Raw genomic sequence first — 21,161 nt, 5'->3', positions numbered from 1 at the left:
CTTGTCCTACTGTATAATTAATTTTTTTCCCCGCTTTGTGTTTTTTTTATTTATTGTTTTTTCGTTTTCTTGTGTTTCTGTAGAGGTTTTGTGAGTTTATGTTGTAATCTAGTTTATTTTCTTCCCTGTTTTTATTGTTGTTTCTTTTGTTTATTGTGTTTCTTGCTTATGCTTTTTTTTTTTTTGTAATTTTGTTTTCCTAATTCATTGCATCCTTATTTTTTTTTTGTATTTTTTTGTGTTTTTTTGTGTGCTTTTATAGTTGATTTGTGTTTGTATTTTTATTTGTTATCAGTTTTTAAATTTTGGAGGCATTTTGTGTGTAATAGTGGGTTGTGTGTCATGGGAAAACTCTCCAAATATTGTGACATTTACTTGAATTTGTGTGTTTGGAGGGGCAGAGATATCTACAAAGGAATTAGTTGGTAATTTAAACAATAATTCACGTTTTCGGTCATTGTTACTTTTTTTGCGGGCAAAATTGAATGCTTTAAAGGGCCGGATGTGGTCCCCTGGCTTTGACTTTGACATGCATGTGATAAAGGTTCCTTTGCTATTTGAATAGTCGAGAAACGCACCGCTCGAAAATCAATTCAACTTGAATCAATCGCAGCTCGACTAAAACGAATGTTTTTGATTAAATTAAGGCCAGAAACAGTGACAGGTACATTTTCTGAGTTCTTTGAGTTGCTGTTTTATCCTGAAACTACGCAGAAGATTTAATCCAGCACACACACACGTGCATGTACTGCTGCTGCTCAGGGGCCGTGCATGCGTACGTGTGTGTGTTTGAATAAACAATGACCCACAGCTGCTTCAGCGCTGGCATGTATACAACCATCTGGTGGGCAGCACAAGGACCTGAAAAGGAATGAGCGTCTTCATCTGGAAACGGCACTGAAACCTGATGAAATAATGTTTGATTTATCTGTAAGGTCATTGTTGTGTTGGTTTTGTGTAACGCTGCTCTTTGTTTGTGTCTGGTGACAGTTTATCATGACATTAATTCAACGTTCAAGAGGACAACGCTCTGCATGAGGAAACAGAACGAGGGTACGGTTGGTGTTTATTTGTCTCAACATTTTGATTATGATCGTAACGATTTGTTTTAGCAACGATTGTGGTTAATTTAGAACAATTAGATCCCAGACGATATAGTCCTTCAGTTTTTGGCCAAAATATTCATTCAACCACTGTGACCGAAGTAAATACTGGACAGTTCAAGTGAGGTTTCATAGATTCCTGATGTTTCTTGTAAGGGAATAATCTATAAGTTTATTACTGTAAGCACATAAACAACATTTAATGACAAATATATTCACATTTTTATTTATTTATAAAGTCCAAACCAACACTTCGGTTTAAATTTTCTGCTCTCAATTTCAAAACTCAATACGTTTTCAATTAAAAAGAAATACATTTTTAGGTTTCCCTGACTCATCTGTTTTTATACATACAAAAAAGTGCAGCCAACATTTGTTCAGGTTAAATAAGCAGTGGTTAAACCTGATGCTTTATTCTTAAAAGCGCTTTTAAGACACATCCATATGAAGTTTGTCGTGCTTCAATCACATGCATTATTTCCTCGTAACGATACAGTGAATTGATAACCTTTTAAAACTATTTTAGATCAATTGATGTCATCCAGAAGGATAACATGCCGAGCACAGATGTATCTTCCGATACCATACGTGTACTTTCTGCTTATTCAGTGTTTTAAACTCTCCACATCTCATTCAATTTAAAGACTAATTGTATGAAATTTGGGTTTAATTTTTTGTCTTCATAGTTCTATGATCACTTTTATTGCTAGCTGTATAGAACAGAAGATATAAAAATGTACCGACACTCTTTGAGTTTGGGATCGATTTGGTGTGCGTGTGCGCGTGCGCGCGCGCGCGCACGACACGACACGTGTAAAAAAAAAAATTAAAACTTTGCATTTATGGTTAGGTCTGGAGTTGTTGAAAAGATCTGATGAGAAAAAAGTGGGGGAAACATCTTTGTGATATTTTGAAGACACTTTTATGAAGGGTGCCCCATAGGGTTAATGTTTTTACTGCTGATTTTAATGTTCTTATTGATTATTGATTTTTAAACTGTTTAGTGTTTTCTGTTGCACTTTTTAATCACGTGTGTAAAATGCACTATACAAATACATTTGACTAATAGCCTTAATAATTGGTTGAGTTTGGTTAAATTTTTTATATATATAATGGTAAAAACGGTAGGAAACCCTTATTTTCACAAACAAATTAAAATGAATGTTGCCCAATGTTTGTGTTGATATTACTGCTCTACTTGATATGATTCAATGTTGAAACCAGAAAGCTCAAAACTTAAGCTCAACAATGCAGTGGTTCTCAAACCTTTTTAGCTTTTTGTTAATTGTGAATCCAAGTACCCCCCCTTTGTCCGACTACAACATTTTGCTCAGAATACGATGTAAAAACGACTATAGAACGTAATGATGGAATGAATTAGTGATAACACTTAATACAACACAGCGAAATAAAAAGCAGGAGAGTCTGCTGAAAAAAGAAACCTTTGATTTTTTAGGCTTTATTTATCAATTTCTTACATTTTCTCTCCCTCTCAAGTACCCCCTGTAATAATACATTCTATTAAAAAACCAGTTTATCTAAATCACAGAGACAGAGCAGGGGTGGTCAGGTGGGAAATGCTGTTGGGAATAAGTGGGTTCTGAGTCCACTTCTAAATTGTGAGAATGAGTCCATGTTCCTGAGATCCAGAGGTTGTGAGTTCCAGAGCGTCTGAAAGCACTGCTCCCCATTAGGTAAGGCGGGCTGGGGGAGTGGACAGATGAATGGAGGAAGAGGATCTGAGGGAGCGAGTTGGAGTGTGGACGTGGATGGAGATCAGTCAGGTGTAGAGCCATCGCTTTTCCCAAGGGTTACACGTACCCCTATATGGGAAACACTGCTACAATGAACTGGGTGTTGGGTCGATTTCCTGCTGATCAGCAGAGTTTTCCCCGTCTTCACTGCTCATTGAATCATGGCTACTGTTCACTTGGAGCTAATTTGGGTTTCATTTTAGACTGATGTAATGAAATTTAACTTTTCGAAGGGTTTTGATCTTCTCCTGTTCCGTCATTGTGTCATACCTGGAAGTCTTCAGCCGTGCATTCTCCCTCTTTTCCTTTTATATATTTTTTGATCCAAATCTCGAGTGGTCCCCTCCAAGAAATCAATCTGTTCTTTCTGACGTTGGATGGTGTTGTTTCTCGTAGTGAGGTCACTTTGCAAGTTGTGGATTTTTTGGAACTGTATCTCTTTTACATTTTTGAAATGTTGAAGCTTCGTAATCAGGTCGTTTTTCTGACTTGTCAATTGTTCAAATTTTTTTCTCAAAAACAAATACTTTTTCTTGGCTTCCGAATTTTCTTTTTCTTTCTGGTACTTGATGTTGAGATTTTCAGTAATGACTGTGTCTTTTTGCCTTTTCAGCAAATTATGCTGGTGTTTAAGTTTCTGCTGCTCCACATTGCAATTACTTAGCTTGGATTCAAGTATTATCTTTTCATCTTGTAGTTTCTGTACATTGTTCTTCGTCTGTGCGAGTTCGTTTTGACAATCGTCCAGGCTCTTCTCGCTTTTTTGAAGTCTTTCGCTATATTGCATTGCCTTACTTCTAAAGGCTTCATTTTCTGCTCCCAAAGCTGTAATTTCTTTTTCTAGACTGATAATTTCGATTCTCTTGTCTAAGCGATACTCACAAAATTGCTTCTCCTCTATTTTTAACCGTGATAGTGATGTCTTGCAAGTTTTGGCATCTTTCTTCAAGTACGTGCGTTCAGTTTTCATAGCCTGTACCTCAAGCTCTAAGTTCTTTATTTTTTCATTTTGAACAGCGTTTTGTTCCTCCATTGTTTTTCCTACGGATGCATTCGTTCTTTAATTTCAGTTCCAGCTCTCTTATTGTGGATTTCATCTGCGTGGTTATTGCTGCTCTACTTTCTACTTCGCGTTTTTCACCATCCATACTGTTGGAATCCTCGTTGTCCGAGAGATGGTTCTTTTCATGGAAGCTGTGCATTTCATCTTGGACTTCATAGTTGTCTTCCTTGCCGAGGTCCATTTTCTGCTCCCGGGTAGTGGCATCACCTTTCTTCTTTTTTGACGATGAAATATCATCATTCGTTATTTTGGATATAATTTTTTCGAATTTTCTATTCTGGGCTTCACTCCTTCTTAAGTCAAGTTTCAGTTTGTCGAAGTCAGCTTTCCATTTGGTGTTAGCCGTAATGAGCCGTTGCTCCGAGTCTTTGCTTCGGTTCAGCAACAAAGTAATCCGGTCTAACTCAGCTACTTTAGCATTAACGAAACGTCCGGTACAAGACATCTTTCAGTGTCTTTCTGTCTTTATTCCTCTTTGTTTTGTTTACTGGCTGCTGGCAATTAGCGTTATAGCTGCGGCACTGATCAAAGTGTAATATCCGTCTTACCGGCTCCGTGATGTCATTGTGTTCCGCTACATCAAAGCCTGGTGTGATGTCACTGTGTTCCGCTGCAGCAACGCCTGGTGTGATGTCACTGTGTTCCGCTGCAGCAACGCCTGGTGTGATGTCACTGTGTTGCGCTGCTGTATGAGTATATCAGTATGGTGCACTTTAACTGGGTTTTTCAAAATAAATGTGCGAAATAATGGTAATGACATTAACTCATTCAGTGCCAGCCGTTTTTGAGCACTTTGACTGATTTTAAAGACCCACAGAATATTTTCTACTATGACTATCTGAAATCTGACACCAGATTCTGAAAGATTGAAGCCTCTACTGTCATGAAAAAACACCATTTGTTTCTGGCTCGTTTCGTTCTTTTGTAATCAGCTGTTGAATAGAGCAAGTTTTACACAAATCTTCAGTTTCAGAGCAAAAAGCTGAAAAAACAGCCTTTTTGTAAAAAAAAAACCCAGTGACTTTAAAGCTATTTCTTTTTGCTTTAGTGACAACTCTAACATCTGAACATTGTTTCCTTATACAAAACATTAAAAAAAACACTGAGACCGGGCTTTTGATGGCAAAATTATTATTTTTTGTCTATCTGGGTCAGAGTTGAATGGATTTCTTACTGTATTTTGGCGTTCCTCCAACTTTCCCTCCCGTCAGTCTGCACACAGACGTAACTTCCTCTTCCTCCCGACACGCAGCAATGACCCGTTTAGCCCGGTTTGTTGATGGTTTTATCTCACGATCACAACATTATTAATAATCCACTCAGGTCCACACATGTTCTGTGTTAGTATGTGGAGCTGTGAGCTGCTGGATATGTCACAATATCACTCTGTAGCACCATAATCTCACTCGTTCCTGTTTCTCCTCCCCAGCTAATGGTAGCATCAGTGGCTAATCTCTCATCTAAAGGTGCACTGCTGCCATCTTCAGGGCACAGTTGGTCACTACAACACCCCACAGCTTAGATATTGATGAGGGACCTCCGCCAGGGTGTTTTCTAGTAATCCCCGTGAAAAAACGCAAATGACGAGGTTCTCGTCAATGTTGCTGAGCGTTTGGATTTGAAATGACGAGTTATCTCGTCAGTGGCACCGAGTGAGTTAATGATTGCCTACGATGAAAGTGCCGTGCAGCTGAGAACAAAACAAAAGAGTGGCTGCTAAAAGGAACATGGATCAACAAAGAAAGCTTGAGAGGCTTGTTTCGACTAAAAGAGGAACTAAACGAGGCACATGATGAAAACTGTTCAAAGGACTATAAAACCAGTAACTCGCCAGCAGTGGTGTTAAGTAACAAAGCCAATAACTGTACAAATATTAGGTACTTTTACATCACAATTCTTCATATACAGTATGTATTTTAATTTATGGTGTATTTTGCCTTATATTCTCTTCAGAGTGTTCAAGATTACTTTATTTGTGTTAAAATAAAAATAAAAATATCTGGGGGAGAATCCCCCCAGACCCCCCTATGATAGATTTTTTTTTTTGTCACTTTTTTCACACCTTTGGTGTTTGCATGTCTGAAATACACAGAGCATATAGACATGACGTAAAGTGGACGCATACAAAATAGTTGACAGTTTGATTATTATTAAATAGATAAATAAATGCACTTTCTCAGATAAATGTAGATCGATTTGAATCACGATTTGTTGTTGTCGAATCAATTCAAGGATGATATTAATTAATTCAGAACGATTTCATCCCAAACGATTCAGTGACGTGATATTGATTTAGTAACTTTTTAGCCAAAATAATTATTCAACCACTGTGACTGAAATTAATACTGGACAGTTCAGGTGAGGTTTCATAGATTCCTGATGTTTCTTGTTAGGGAATCGTCTATAAATTAATTATGGACTAGTAAACAACATTTAATGACAAATATATTCACATTTTATTTGAATAAAGTCCAACCAACACTTCAGTTTAAATTAGAAGGATGTTAACTTTTCTGCTCTCAATTTCAATACTCAATACCTTTTTCAATATAAATACATATTAGCTTTACCTGACTCTTCTGCTGAAATTTTTCAACATACAAAATATACAATATTAATATCAGAAACTAAGTGCAACTGAGATCTGTTCAGGTTAAATGAGCAGTGGTTAAACCTACTAATTTTCCTTTTAACATGATGGTGAAGCCTGAGCTAATGCTAACAAGCTAACGCGACATGTGCTGCTGCAGTGAAAGCAGTCAGAAGGACCTGGTGGTTGACACCGTGAGTGAATCCTTTAGAACAAAGGTTGGCAATTTTTAATCACAGTGGGGCCACAAAAATGTGTTTATTTGATCAGAGGGCAATATGATCGACAGTAATGTTAGCATTTAGAAATATAAGCAATCTGAGCATTAACACAGGAAAGAATAGTTTTTATAGTAATTTAAACTTTTGTGTATTTTACCTGTAAAATATTTGTTTTTTGGAGTCATATTGTGTATTTGACTTGCTATTTAGCATTTGTTTTGGAGAAATTTTTGTGTGTTTCTGCTGTCGTGTTTCTGCAATTTTGTATATTTTTCTGAGTAACCCTGTGTATGGTTCTCAAACCTTTTTAGCTTTTTGTTAATTGTGAATCCAAGTACCCCCCCTTTGTCCGACTACAACATTTTGCTCAGAATACGATGTAAAAACGACTATGAACGTAATGGGAATGAATTAGTGATAACACTTAATACACACAGCGATAAAAAAGCGGAGAGTCTGCTGAAAAAAGAAACCTTTCATTTTTTAGGCTTTATTTATCAATTTTTTACATTTTCTCTCCCTCTCAAGTACCCCCTGTAATAATACATTCTATTAAAAAACCAGTTTATCTAAATCACAGAGACAGAGCAGGGGTGGTCAGGTGGGAAATGCTGTTGGGAATAAGTGGGTTCTGAGTCCACTTCTAAATTGTGAGAATGAGTCCATGTTCCTGAGATCCAGAGGTTGTGAGTTCCAGAGCGTCTGAAAGCACTGCTCCCCATTAGGTAAGGCGGGCTGGGGGAGTGGACAGATGAATGGAGGAAGAGGATCTGAGGGAGCGAGTTGGAGTGTGGACGTGGATGAGATCAGTCAGGTGTAGAGCCATCGCTTTTCCCAAGGGTTACACGTACCCCTATATGGGAAACACTGCTACAATGAACTGGGTGTTGGGTCAATTTCCTGCTGATCAGCAGAGTTTTCCCCGTCTTCACTGCTCATTGAATCATGGCTACTGTTCACGTGGAGCTAATTTGGGTTTCATTTTAGACTGATGTAATGAAAATTTAACTTTTCGAAGGGTTTTGATCTTCTCCTGTTCCGTCATTGTGTCATACCTGGAAGTCTTCAGCCGTGCATTCTCCCTCTTTTCCTTTATATATTTTTGATCCAAATCTCGAGTGGTCCCCTCCAAGAAATCAATCTGTTCTTTCTGACGTTGGATGGTGTTGTTTCTCGTAGTGAGGTCACTTTGCAAGTTGTGGATTTTTTGGAACTGGATCTCTTTTACATTTTTGAAATGTTGAAGCTTCGTAATGAGGTCGTTTTTCTGACTTGTCAATTGTTCAAATTTTTTTCTCAAAAACAAATACTTTTTCTTGGCTTCCGAATTTTCTTTTTCTTTCTGGTACTTGATGTTGAGATTTTCAGTAATGACTGTGTCTTTTTGCCTTTTCAGCAAATTATGCTGGTGTTTAAGTTTCTGCTGCTCCACATTGCAATTACTTAGCTTGGATTCAAGTATTATCTTTTCATCTTGTAGTTTCTGTACATTGTTCTTCGTCTGTGCGAGTTCGTTTTGACAATCGTCCAGGCTCTTCTCGCTTTTTTGAAGTCTTTCGCTATATTGCATTGCCTTACTTCTAAAGGCTTCATTTTCTGCTCCCAAAGCTGTAATTTCTTTTTCTAGACTGATAATTTCGATTCTCTTGTCTAAGCGATACTCACAAAATTGCTTCTCCTCTATTTTTAACCGTGATAGTGATGTCTTGCCAGTTTTGGCATCTTTCTTCAAGTACGTGCGTTCAGTTTTCATAGCCTGTACCTCAAGCTCTAAGTTCTTTATTTTTTCATTTTGAACAGCGTTTTGTTCCTCCATTGTTTTCCTACGGATGCATTCGTTCTTTAATTTCAGTTCCAGCTCTCTTATTGTGGATTTCATCTGCGTGGTTATTGCTGCTCTACTTTCTACTTCGCGTTTTTTCACCATCCATACTGTTGGAATCCTCGTTGTCCGAGAGATGGTTCTTTTCATGGAAGCTGTGCATTTTATCTTGGACTTCATAGTTGTCTTCCTTGCCGAGGTCCATTTTCTGCTCCCGGGTAGTGGCATCACCTTTCTTCTTTTTTGACGATGAAATATCATCATTCGTTATTTTGGATATAATTTTTTCGAATTTTCTATTCTGGGCTTCACTCCTTCTTAAGTCAAGTTTCAGTTTGTCGAAGTCAGCTTTCCATTTGGTGTTAGCCGTAATGAGCCGTTGCTCCGAGTCTTTGCTTCGGTTCAGCAACAAAGTAATCCGGTCTAACTCAGCTACTTTAGCATTAACGAAACGTCCGGTACAAGACATCTTTCAGTGTCTTTCTGTCTTTATTCCTCTTTGTTTTGTTTACTGGCTGCTGGCAATTAGCGTTATAGCTGCGGCACTGATCAAAGTGTAATATCCGTCTTACCGGCTGCGTGATGTCATTTTGTTCCGCTACATCAAAGCCTGGTGTGATGTCACTGTGTTCCGCTGCAGCAACGCCTGGTGTGATGTCACTGTGTTGCGCTGCTGTATGAGTATATCAGTATGGTGCACTTTAACTGGGTTTTTCAAAATAAATGTGCGAAATAATGGTAATGACATTAACTCATTCAGTGCCAGCCGTTTTTGAGCACTTTGACTGATTTTAAAGACCCACAGAATATTTGCTACTATGACTATCTGAAATCTGACAACAGATTCTGAAAGATTGAAGCCTCTACTGTCATGAAAAAACACCATTTGTTTCTGGCTCGTTTCGTTCTTTTGTAATCAGCTGTTGAATAGAGCAAGTTTTACACAAATCTTCAGTTTCAGAGCAAAAACCTGAAAAAACAGCCTTTTTGTAAAAAAAAAACCCTGTCAGTGACTTTAAAGCTATTTCTTTTTGCTTTAGTGACAACTCTAACATCTGAACATTGTTTCCTTATACAAAACATTAAAAAAAACACTGAGACCGGGCTTTTGATGGCAAAATTATTATTTTTTATCTATCTGGGTCAGAGTTGAATGGATTTCTTACTGTATTTTGGCGTTCCTCCAACTTTCCCTCCCGTCAGTCTGCACACAGACGTAACTTCCTCTTCCTCCCGACACGCAGAAATGACCCGTTTAGCCCGGTTTGTTGATGGTTTTATCTCACGATCACAACATTGTTAATAATCCACTCAGGTCCACACATGTTCTGTGTTAGTATGTGGAGCTGTGAGCTGCTGGATATGTCACAATATCACTCTGTAGCGCCATAATCTCACTCGTTCCAGTTTCTCCTCCCCAGCTAATGGTAGCTGATGAAATGATGAAAACTGTTCAAAGGACTATAAAATCAGTAACTCACCAGCAGTGGTGTTAAGTAACAAAGCCAATAACTGTACAAATATTAGGTACTTTTACATCACAATTCTTCATATACAGTATGTATTTTAATTTATGGTGTATTTTGCCTTATATTCTCTTCAGAGTGTTCAAGATTACTTTATTTGTGTTAAAATAAAAATAAAAATATCTGGGGGAGAATCCCCCCAGACCCCCCTATGATAGATTTTTTTTTTTGTCACTTTTTTCACACCTTTGGTGTTTGCATGTCTGAAATACACAGAGCATATAGACATGACGTAAAGTGGACGCTTACAAAATAGTTGACAGTTTGATTATTATTAAATAGATAAATAAATGCACTTTCTCAGATAAATGTAGATCGATTTGAATCACGATTTGTTGTTGTCGATTCAATTCAAGGATGATATTAATTAATTCAGAACGATTTCATCCCAAACGATTCAGTGACGTGATATTGATTTAGTAACTTTTTAGCCAAAATAATTATTCAACCACTGTGACTGAAATTAATACTGGACAGTTCAGGTGAGGTTTCATAGATTCCTGATGTTTCTTGTTAGGGAATCGTCTATAAATTAATTATGGACTAGTAAACAACATTTAATGACAAATATATTCACATTTTATTTGAATAAAGTCCAACCAACACTTCAGTTTAAATTAGAAGGATGTTAACTTTTCTGCTCTCAATTTTAATACTCAATACCTTTTTCAATATAAATACATATTAGCTTTACCTGACTCTTCTGCTGAAATTTTTCAACATACAAAATATACACTATTAATATCAGAAACTAAGTGCAACTTAGATCTGTTCAGGTTAAATGAGCAGTGGTTAAACCTACTAATTTTCCTTTTAACATGATGGTGAAGCCTGAGCTAATGCTAACAAGCTAACGCGACATGTGCTGCTGCAGTGAAAGCAGTCAGAAGGACCTGGTGGTTGACACCGTGAGTGAATCCTTTAGAACAAAGGTTGGCAATTTTTAATCACAGTGGGGCCACAAAAATGTGTTTATTTGATCAGAGGGCAATATGATCGACAGTAATGTTAGCATTTAGAAATATAAGCAATCTGAGCATTAACACAGGAAAGAATAGTTTTTATAGTAATTTAAACTTTTGTGTATTTTACCTGTAAAATATTTGTTTTTTGGAGTCATATTGTGTATTTGACTTGCTATTTAGCATTTGTTTTGGAGAAATTTTTCTGTATTTCTGCTGTCGTGTTTCTGCAATTTTGTATATTTTTCTGAGTAACCCTGTGTATGGTTCTCAAACCTTTTTAGCTTTTTGTTAATTGTGAATCCAAGTACCCCCCCTTTGTCCGACTACAACATTTTGCTCAGAATACGATGTAAAAACGACTATAGAACGTAATGATGGAATGAATTAGTGATAACACTTAATACAACACAGCGAAATAAAAAGCAGGAGTCTGCTGAAAAAAGAAACCTTTCATTTTTTAGGCTTTATTTATCAATTTCTTACATTTTCTCTCCCTCTCAAGTACCCCCTGTAATAATACATTCTATTTAAAAACCAGTTTATCTAAATCACAGAGACAGAGCAGGGGTGGTCAGGTGGGAAATGCTGTTGGGAATAAGTGGGTTCTGAGTCCACTTCTAAATTGTGAGAATGAGTCCATGTTCCTGAGATCCAGAGGTTGTGAGTTCCAGAGCGTCTGAAAGCACTGCTCCCCATTAGGTAAGGCGGGCTGGGGGAGTGGACAGATGAATGGAGGAAGAGGATCTGAAGGAGCGAGTTGGAGTGTGGACGTGGATGAGATCAGTCAGGTGTAGAGCCATCGCTTTTCCCAAGGGTTACACGTACCCCTATATGGGAAACACTGCTACAATGAACTGGGTGTTGGGTCGATTTCCTGCTGATCAGCAGAGTTTTCCCCGTCTTCACTGCTCATTGAATCATGGCTACTGTTCACTTGGAGCTAATTTGGGTTTCATTTTAGACTGATGTAATGAAAATTTAACTTTTCGAAGGGTTTTGATCTTCTCCTGTTCCGTCATTGTGTCATACCTGGAAGTCTTCAGCCGTGCATTCTCCCTCTTTTCCTTTATATATTTTTGATCCAAATCTCGAGTGGTCCCCTCCAAGAAATCAATCTGTTCTTTCTGACGTTGGATGGTGTTGTTTCTCGTAGTGAGGTCACTTTGCAAGTTGTGGATTTTTTGGAACTGGATCTCTTTTACATTTTTGAAATGTTGAAGCTTCATAATCAGGTTGTTTTTCTGACTTGTCAATTGTTTCAATTTTTTTCTCAAAAACAAATACTTTTTCTTGGCTTCCGATTTTTCTTTTTCTTTCTGGTACTTGATGTTGAGATTTTCAGTAATGACTGTGTCTTTTTGCCTTTTCAGCAAATTATGCTGGTGTTTAAGTTTCTGCTGCTCCACATTGCAATTACTTAGAATGGATTCAAGTATTATCTTTTCATCTTGTAGTTTCTGTACATTGTTCTTCGTCTGTGCGAGTTCGTTTTGACAATCGTCCAGGCTCTTCTCGCTTTTTTGAAGTCTTTCGCTATATTGCATTGCCTTACTTCTAAAGGCTTCATTTTCTGCTCCCAAAGCTGTAATTTCTTTTTCTAGACTGATAATTTCGATTCTCTTGTCTAAGCGATACTCACAAAATTTCTTCTCCTCTATTTTTAACCTTGATAGTGATGTCTTGCCAGTTTTGGCATCTTTCTTCAAGTACGTGCGTTCAGTTTTCATAGCCTGTACCTCAAGCTCTAAGTTCTTTATTTTTTCATTTTGAACAGCGGTTTGTTCCTCCATTGTTTTCCTACGGATGCATTCGTTCTTTAATTTCAGTTCCAGCTCTCTTATTGTGGATTTCATCTGCGTGGTTATTGCTGCTCTACTTTCTACTTCGCGTTTTTCACCATCCATACTGTTGGAATCCTCGTTGTCCGAGAGATGGTTCTTTTCATGGAAGCTGTGCATTTCATCTTGGACTTCATAGTTGTCTTCCTTGCCGAGGTCCATTTTCTGCTCCCGGGTAGTGGCATCACCTTTCTTCTTTTTTGACGATGAAATATCATCATTCGTTATTTTGGATATAATTTTTTCGAATTTTCTATTCTGGGCTTCACTCCTTCTTAAGTCAAGTTTCAGTTTGTCGAAGTCAGCTTTCCATTTGGTGTTAGCCGTAATGAGCCGTTGCTCCGAGTCTTTGCTTCGGTTCAGCAACAAAGTAATCCGGTCTAACTCAGCTACTTTAGCATTAACGAAACGTCTGGTACAAGACATCTTTCAGTGTCTTTCTGTCTTTATTCCTCTTTGTTTTGTTTACTGGCTGCTGGCAATTAGCGTTATAGCTGCGGCACTGATCAAAGTGTAATATCCGTCTTACCGGCTGCGTGATGTCATTGTGTTCCGCTACATCAAAGCCTGGTGTGATGTCACTGTGTTCCGCTGCAGCAACGCCTGGTGTGATGTCACTGTGTTCCGCTGCTGTATGAGTATATCAGTATGGTGCACTTTAACTGGGTTTTTCAAAATAAATGTGCGAAATAATGGTAATGACATTAACTCATTCAGTGCCAGCCGTTTTTGAGCATTTTGACTGATTTTAAAGACCCACAGAATATTTTCTACTATGACTATCTGAAATCTGACACCAGATTCTGAAAGATTGAAGCCTCTACTGTCATGAAAAAACACCATTTGTTTCTGGCTCGTTTCGTTCTTTTGTAATCAGCTGTTGAATAGAGCAAGTTTTACACAAATCTTCAGTTTCAGAGCAAAAAGCTGAGAAAACAGCCATTTTGTAAAAAAAAATCCCTGTCAGTGACTTTAAAGCTATTTCTTTTTGCTTTAGTGACAACTCTAACATCTGAACATTGTTTCCTTATACAAAACATTAAAAAAAAACACTGAGACTGGGCTTTTGATGGCAAAATTATTATTTTTTATCTATCTGGGTCAGAGTTGAATGGATTTCTTACTGTATTTTGGCGTTCCTCCAACTTTCCCTCCCGTCAGTCTGCCCACAGACGTAACTTCCTCTTCCTCCCGACACGCAGCAATGACCCGTTTAGCCCGGTTAGTTGATGGTTTTATCTCACGATCACAACATTATTAATAATCCACTCAGGTCCACACATGTTCTGTGTTAGTATGTGGAGCTGTGAGCTGCTGGATATGTCACAATATCACTCTGTAGCGCCATAATCTCACTCGTTCCTGTTTCCTCCCAGCTAATGGTAGCATCAGTGGCTAATCTCTTATCTAAAGGTGCACTGCTGCCATCTTCAGGGCACAGTTGGTCACTACAACACCCCACAGCTTAGATATTGATGAGGGACCTCCGCCAGGGTGTTTTCTAGTAATCCCCGTGAAAAACCGCAAATGACGAGGTTCTCGTCAATGGTGCTGAGCGTTTGGATTTGAAATGACGAGTTATCTCGTCAGTGGCACCGAGTGAGTTAATGATTGCCTACGATGAAAGTGCCGTGCAGCTGAGAACAAAACAAAAGAGTGGCTGCTAAAAGGAACATGGATCAACAAAGAAAGCTTGAGAGGCTTGTTTCGACCAAAAGAGGAAATAAACGAGGCACATGATGAAAACTGTTCAAAGGACTATAAAACCAGTAACTCACCAGCAGTGGTGTTAAGTAACAAAGCCAATAACTGTACAAATATTAGGTACTTTTACATCACAATTCTTATATGTATTTTAATTTATTTTATTTTTTGCCTGAAGGAAATGGTGTATTTTGCCTTATATTCTCTTCAGAGTGTTCAAGATTACTTTATTTGTGTTAAAATTAAAAAAAAAATATCTGGGGGAGAATCCCCCCAGACCCCCCTATGATAGATTTTTTTTTTTGTCACTTTTTTCACACCTTTGGTGTTTGCATGTCTGAAATACACAGAGCATATAGACATGACGTAAAGTGGACGCATACAAAATAGTTGACAGTTTGATTATTATTAAATAGATAAATAAATGCACTTTCTCAGATAAATGTAGATCGATTTGAATCACGATTTGTTGTTGTCGAATCAATTCAAGGATGATATTAATTAATTCAGAACGATTTCATCCCAAACGATTCAGTGACGTGATATTGATTTAGTAACTTTTTAGCCAAAATAATTATTCAACCACTGTGACTGAAATTAATACTGGACAGTTCAGGTGAGGTTTCATAGATTCCTGATGTTTCTTGTTAGGGAATCGTCTATAAATTAATTATGGACTAGTAAACAACATTTAATGACAAATAATTCACATTTTATTTGAATAAAGTCCAACCAACACTTCAGTTTAAATTAGAAGGATGTTAACTTTTCTGCTCTCAATTTCAATACTCAATACCTTTTTCAATATAAATACATATTAGCTTTACCTGACTCTTCTGCTGAAATTTTTCAACATACAAAAACAATATTAATATCAGAAACTAAGTGCAACTGAGATCTGTTCAGGTTAAATGAGCAGTGGTTAAACCTACTAATTTTCCTTTTAACATGATGGTGAAGCCTGAGCTAATGCTAACAAGCTAACGCGACATGTGCTGCTGCAGTGAAAGCAGTCAGAAGGACCTGGTGGTTGACACCGTGAGTGAATCCTTTAGAACAAAGGTTGGCAATTTTTAATCACAGTGGGGCCACAAAAATGTGTTTATTTGATCAGAGGGCAATATGATTGACAGTAATGTTAGCATTTAGAAATATAAGCAATCTGAGCATTAACACAGGAAAGAATAGTTTTTATAGTAATTTAAACTTTTGTGTATTTTACCTGTAAAATATTTGTTTTTTGGAGTCATATTGTGTATTTGACTTGCTATTTAGCATTTGTTTTGGAGAAATTTTTGTGTATTTCTGCTGTCGTGTTTCTGCAATTTTGTATATTTTTCTGAGTAACCCTGTGTATGGTTCTCAAACCTTTTTAGCTTTTTGTTAATTGTGAATCCAAGTACCCCCCCTTTGTCCGACTACAACATTTTGCTCAGAATACGATGTAAAAACGACTATAGAACGTAATGATGGAATGAATTAGTGATAACACTTAATACAACACAGCGAAATAAAAAGCAGGAGAGTCTGCTGAAAAAAGAAACCTTTCATTTTTTAGGCTTTATTTATCAATTTCTTACATTTTCTCTCCCTCTCAAGTACCCCCTGTAATAATACATTCTATTAAAAAACCAGTTTATCTAAATCACAGAGACAGAGCAGGGGTGGTCAGGTGGGAAATGCTGTTGGGAATAAGTGGGTTCTGAGTCCACTTCTAAATTGTGAGAATGAGTCCATGTTCCTGAGATCCAGAGGTTGTGAGTTCCAGAGCGTCTGAAAGCACTGCTCCCCATTAGGTAAGGCGGGCTGGGGGAGTGGACAGATGAATGGAGGAAGAGGATCTGAGGGAGCGAGTTGGAGTGTGGACGTGGATGAGATCAGTCAGGTGTAGAGCCATCGCTTTTCCCAAGGGTTACACGTACCCCTATATGGGAAACACTGCTACAATGAACTGGGTGTTGGGTCAATTTCCTGCTGATCAACAGAGTTTTCCCCGTCTTCACTGCTCATTGAATCATGGCTACTGTTCACGTGGAGCTAATTTGGGTTTCATTTTAGACTGATGTAATGAAAATTTAACTTTTCGAAGGGTTTTGATCTTCTCCTGTTCCGTCATTGTGTCATACCTGGAAGTCTTCAGCCGTGCATTCTCCCTCTTTTCCTTTATATATTTTTGATCCAAATCTCGAGTGGTCCCCTCCAAGAAATCAATCTGTTCTTTCTGACGTTGGATGGTGTTGTTTCTCGTAGTGAGGTCACTTTGCAAGTTGTGGATTTTTTGGAACTGGATCTCTTTTACATTTTTGAAATGTTGAAGCTTCGTAATCAGGTCGTTTTTCTGACTTGTCAATTGTTCAAATTTTTTTCTCAAAAACAAATACTTTTTCTTGGCTTCCGAATTTTCTTTTTCTTTCTGGTACTTGATGTTGAGATTTTCAGTAATGACTGTGTCTTTTTGCCTTTTCAGCAAATTATGCTGGTGTTTAAGTTTCTGCTGCTCCACATTGCAATTACTTAGCTTGGATTCAAGTATTATCTTTTCATCTTGTAGTTTCTGTACATTGTTCTTCGTCTGTGCGAGTTCGTTTTGACAATCGTCCAGGCTCTTCTCGCTTTTTTGAAGTCTTTCGCTATATTGCATTGCCTTACTTCTAAAGGCTTCATTTTCTGCTCCCAAAGCTGTAATTTCTTTTTCTAGACTGATAATTTCGATTCTCTTGTCTAAGCGATACTCACAAAATTGCTTCTCCTCTATTTTTAACCGTGATAGTGATGTCTTGCCAGTTTTGGCATCTTTCTTCAAGTACGTGCGTTCAGTTTTCATAGCCTGTACCTCAAGCTCTAAGTTCTTTATTTTTTCATTTTGAACAGCGTTTTGTTCCTCCATTGTTTTCCTACGGATGCATTCGTTCTTTAATTTCAGTTCCAGCTCTCTTATTGTGGATTTCATCTGCGTGGTTATTGCTGCTCTACTTTCTACTTCGCGTTTTTCACCATCCATACTGTTGGAATCCTCGTTGTCCGAGAGATGGTTCTTTTCATGGAAGCTGTGCATTTCATCTTGGACTTCATAGTTGTCTTCCTTGCCGAGGTCCATTTTCTGCTCCCGGGTAGTGGCATCACCTTTCTTCTTTTTTGACGATGAAATATCATCATTCGTTATTTTGGATATAATTTTTTCGAATTTTCTATTCTGGGCTTCACTCCTTCTTAAGTCAAGTTTCAGTTGTCGAAGTCAGCTTTCCATTTGGTGTTAGCCGTAATGAGCCGTTGCTCCGAGTCTTTGCTTCGGTTCAGCAACAAAGTAATCCGGTCTAACTCAGCTACTTTAGCATTAACGAAACGTCCGGTACAAGACATCTTTCAGTGTCTTTCTGTCTTTATTCCTCTTTGTTTTGTTTACTGGCTGCTGGCAATTAGCGTTATAGCTGCGGCACTGATCAAAGTGTAATATCCGTCTTACCGGCTCCGTGATGTCATTGTGTTCCGCTACATCAAAGCCTGGTGTGATGTCACTGTGTCCGCTGCAGCAACGCCTGGTGTGATGTCACTGTGTTCCGCTGCAGCAACGCCTGGTGTGATGTCACTGTGTTGCGCTGCTGTATGAGTATATCAGTATGGTGCACTTTAACTGGGTTTTTCAAAATAAATGTGCGAAATAATGGTAATGACATTAACTCATTCAGTGCCAGCCGTTTTTGAGCACTTTGACTGATTTTAAAGACCCACAGAATATTTTCTACTATGACTATCTGAAATCTGACACCAGATTCTGAAAGATTGAAGCCTCTACTGTCATGAAAAAACACCATTTGTTTCTGGCTCATTTCGTTCTTTTGTAATCAGCTGTTGAATAGAGCAAGTTTTACACAAATCTTCAGTTTCAGAGCAAAAAGCTGAAAAAACAGCCTTTTTGTAAAAAAAAACCCTGTCAGTGACTTTAAAGCTATTTCTTTTTGCTTTAGTGACAACTCTAACATCTGAACATTGTTTCCTTATACAAAACATTAAAAAAAACACTGAGACCGGGCTTTTGATGGCAAAATTATTATTTTTTATCTATCTGGGTCAGAGTTGAATGGATTTCTTACTGTATTTTGGCGTTCCTCCAACTTTCCCTCCCGTCAGTCTGCACACAGACGTAACTTCCTCTTCCTCCCGACACGCAGCAATGACCCGTTTAGCCCAGTTAGTTGATGGTTTTATCTCACGATCACAACATTATTAATAATCCACTCAGGTCCACACATGTTCTGTGTTAGTATGTGGAGCTGTGAGCTGCTGGATATGTCACAATATCACTCTGTAGCGCCATAATCTCACTCGTTCCTGTTTCTCCTCCCCAGCTAATGGTAGCATCAGTGGCTAATCTCTCATCTAAAGGTGCACTGCTGCCATCTTCAGGGCACAGTTGGTCACTACAACACCCCACAGCTTAGATATTGATGAGGGACCTCCGCCAGGGTGTTTTCTAGTAATCCCCGTGAAAAAACGCAAATGACGAGGTTCTCGTCAATGGTGCTGAGCGTTTGGATTTGAAATGACGAGTTATCTCGTCAGTGGCACTGAGTGAGTTAATGATTGCCTACGATGAAAGTGCCGTGCAGCTGAGAACAAAACAAAAGAGTGGCTGCTAAAAGGAACATGGATCAACAAAGAAAGCTTGAGAGGCTTGTTTCGACCAAAAGAGGAAATAAACGAGGCACATGATGAAAACTGTTCAAAGGACTATAAAACCAGTAACTCACCAGCAGTGGTGTTAAGTAACAAAGCCAATAACTGTACAAATATTAGGTACTTTTACATCACAATTCTTCATATACAGTATGTATTTTAATTTATGGTGTATTTTGCCTTATATTCTCTTCAGAGTGTTCAAGATTACTTTATTTGTGTTAAAATAAAAATAAAAATATCTGGGGGAGAATCCCCCCAGACCCCCCTATGATAGATTTTTTTTTTTGTCAGTTTTTTCACACCTTTGGTGTTTGCATGTCTGAAATACACAGAGCATATAGACATGACGTAAAGTGGACGCATACAAAATAGTTGACAGTTTGATTATTATTAAATAGATAAATAAATGCACTTTCTCAGATAAATGTAGATCGATTTGAATCACGATTTGTTGTTGTTGATTCAATTCAAGGATGATATTAATTAATTCAGAACGATTTCATCCCAAACGATTCAGTGACGTGATATTGATTTAGTAACTTTTTAGCCAAAATAATTATTCAACCACTGTGACTGAAATTAATACTGGACAGTTCAGGTGAGGTTTCATAGATTCCTGATGTTTCTTGTTAGGGAATCGTCTATAAATTAATTATGGACTAGTAAACAACATTTAATGACAAATATATTCACATTTTATTTGAATAAAGTCCAACCAACACTTCAGTTTAAATTAGAAGGATGTTAACTTTTCTGCTCTCAATTTCAATACTCAATACCTTTTTCAATATAAATACATATTAGCTTTACCTGACTCTTCTGCTGAAATTTTTCAACATACAAAATATACAATATTAATATCAGAAACTAAGTGCAACTGAGATCTGTTCAGGTTAAATGAGCAGTGGTTAAACCTACTAATTTTCCTTTTAACATGATGGGTGAAGCCTGAGCTAATGCTAACAAGCTAACGCGACATGTGCTGCTGCAGTGAAAGCAGTCAGAAGGACCTGGTGGTTGACACCGTGAGTGAATCCTTTAGAACAAAGGTTGCAATTTTTAATCACAGTGGAGCCACAAAAATGTGTTTATTTGATCAGAGGGCAATATGATCGACAGTAATGTTAGCATTTAGAAATATAAGCAATCTGAGCATTAACACAGGAAAGAATAGTTTTTATAGTAATTTAAACTTTGTGTATTTTAACCTGTAAAATATTTGTTTTTTGGAGTCATATTGTGTATTTGACTTGCTATTTAGCAATTTGTTTTGGAGAAATTTTTGTGTATTTCTGCTGTCGTGTGTTCTGCAATTTTGTATATTTTTCTGAGTAACCCTGTGTATGGTTCTCAACCTTTTTAGCTTTTTGTTAATTGTGAATCCAAGTACCCCCCCCTTTGTCCGACTACAACATTTTGCTCAGAATACGATGTAAAAACGACTATAGAACGTAATGATGGAATGAATTAGTGATGACACTTAATACAACACAGCGAAATAAAAAGCAGGAGAGTCTGCTGAAAAAAGAAACCTTTCATTTTTTAGGCTTTATTTATCAATTTCTTACATTTTCTCTCCCTCTCAAGTACCCCCTGTAAATATACATTCTATTACAAACCAGTTATCTAAATCACAGAGACAGGCAGGGTTGGTCAGGTGGGAAATGCTGTTGGAAATAAGTGGGTTCTGAGTCCACTTCTAAATTGTGAGAATGAGTCCATGTTCCTGAGATCCAGAGGTTGTGAGTTCCAGAGCGTCTGAAAGCACTGCTCCCCATTAGGTAAGGCGGGCTGGGGGGAGTGGACAGATGAATGGAGGAAGAGGATCTGAGGGAGCGAGTTGGAGTGTGGACGTGGATGAGATCAGTCAGGTGTAGAGCCATCGCTTTTCCCAAGGG

At 37.8% G+C, this 21,161-nt stretch overlaps 1 protein-coding gene across 1 annotated transcript in view; it reads left to right on the top strand.

The window, feature by feature from the left end:
• mrps5 (mitochondrial ribosomal protein S5) overlaps nt 1-21,161 on the top strand; it is a 49,564-nt gene that overhangs the window by 24,203 nt on the left and 4,200 nt on the right. Inside the window, exon 10 of the mRNA XM_028469031.1 lies at nt 991-1,053. Coding sequence (XP_028324832.1) covers nt 991-1,053 — 63 coding nt within the window. The remainder of the gene's footprint in view (nt 1-990; nt 1,054-21,161) is intronic.

This window comes from Gouania willdenowi, chromosome 15 (genome assembly GCF_900634775.1).
Source record: "Gouania willdenowi chromosome 15, fGouWil2.1, whole genome shotgun sequence".
NCBI lineage: Eukaryota > Metazoa > Chordata > Actinopteri > Blenniiformes > Gobiesocidae > Gouania > Gouania willdenowi.
This window is presented reverse-complemented; position numbering and strand designations above follow the sequence as displayed.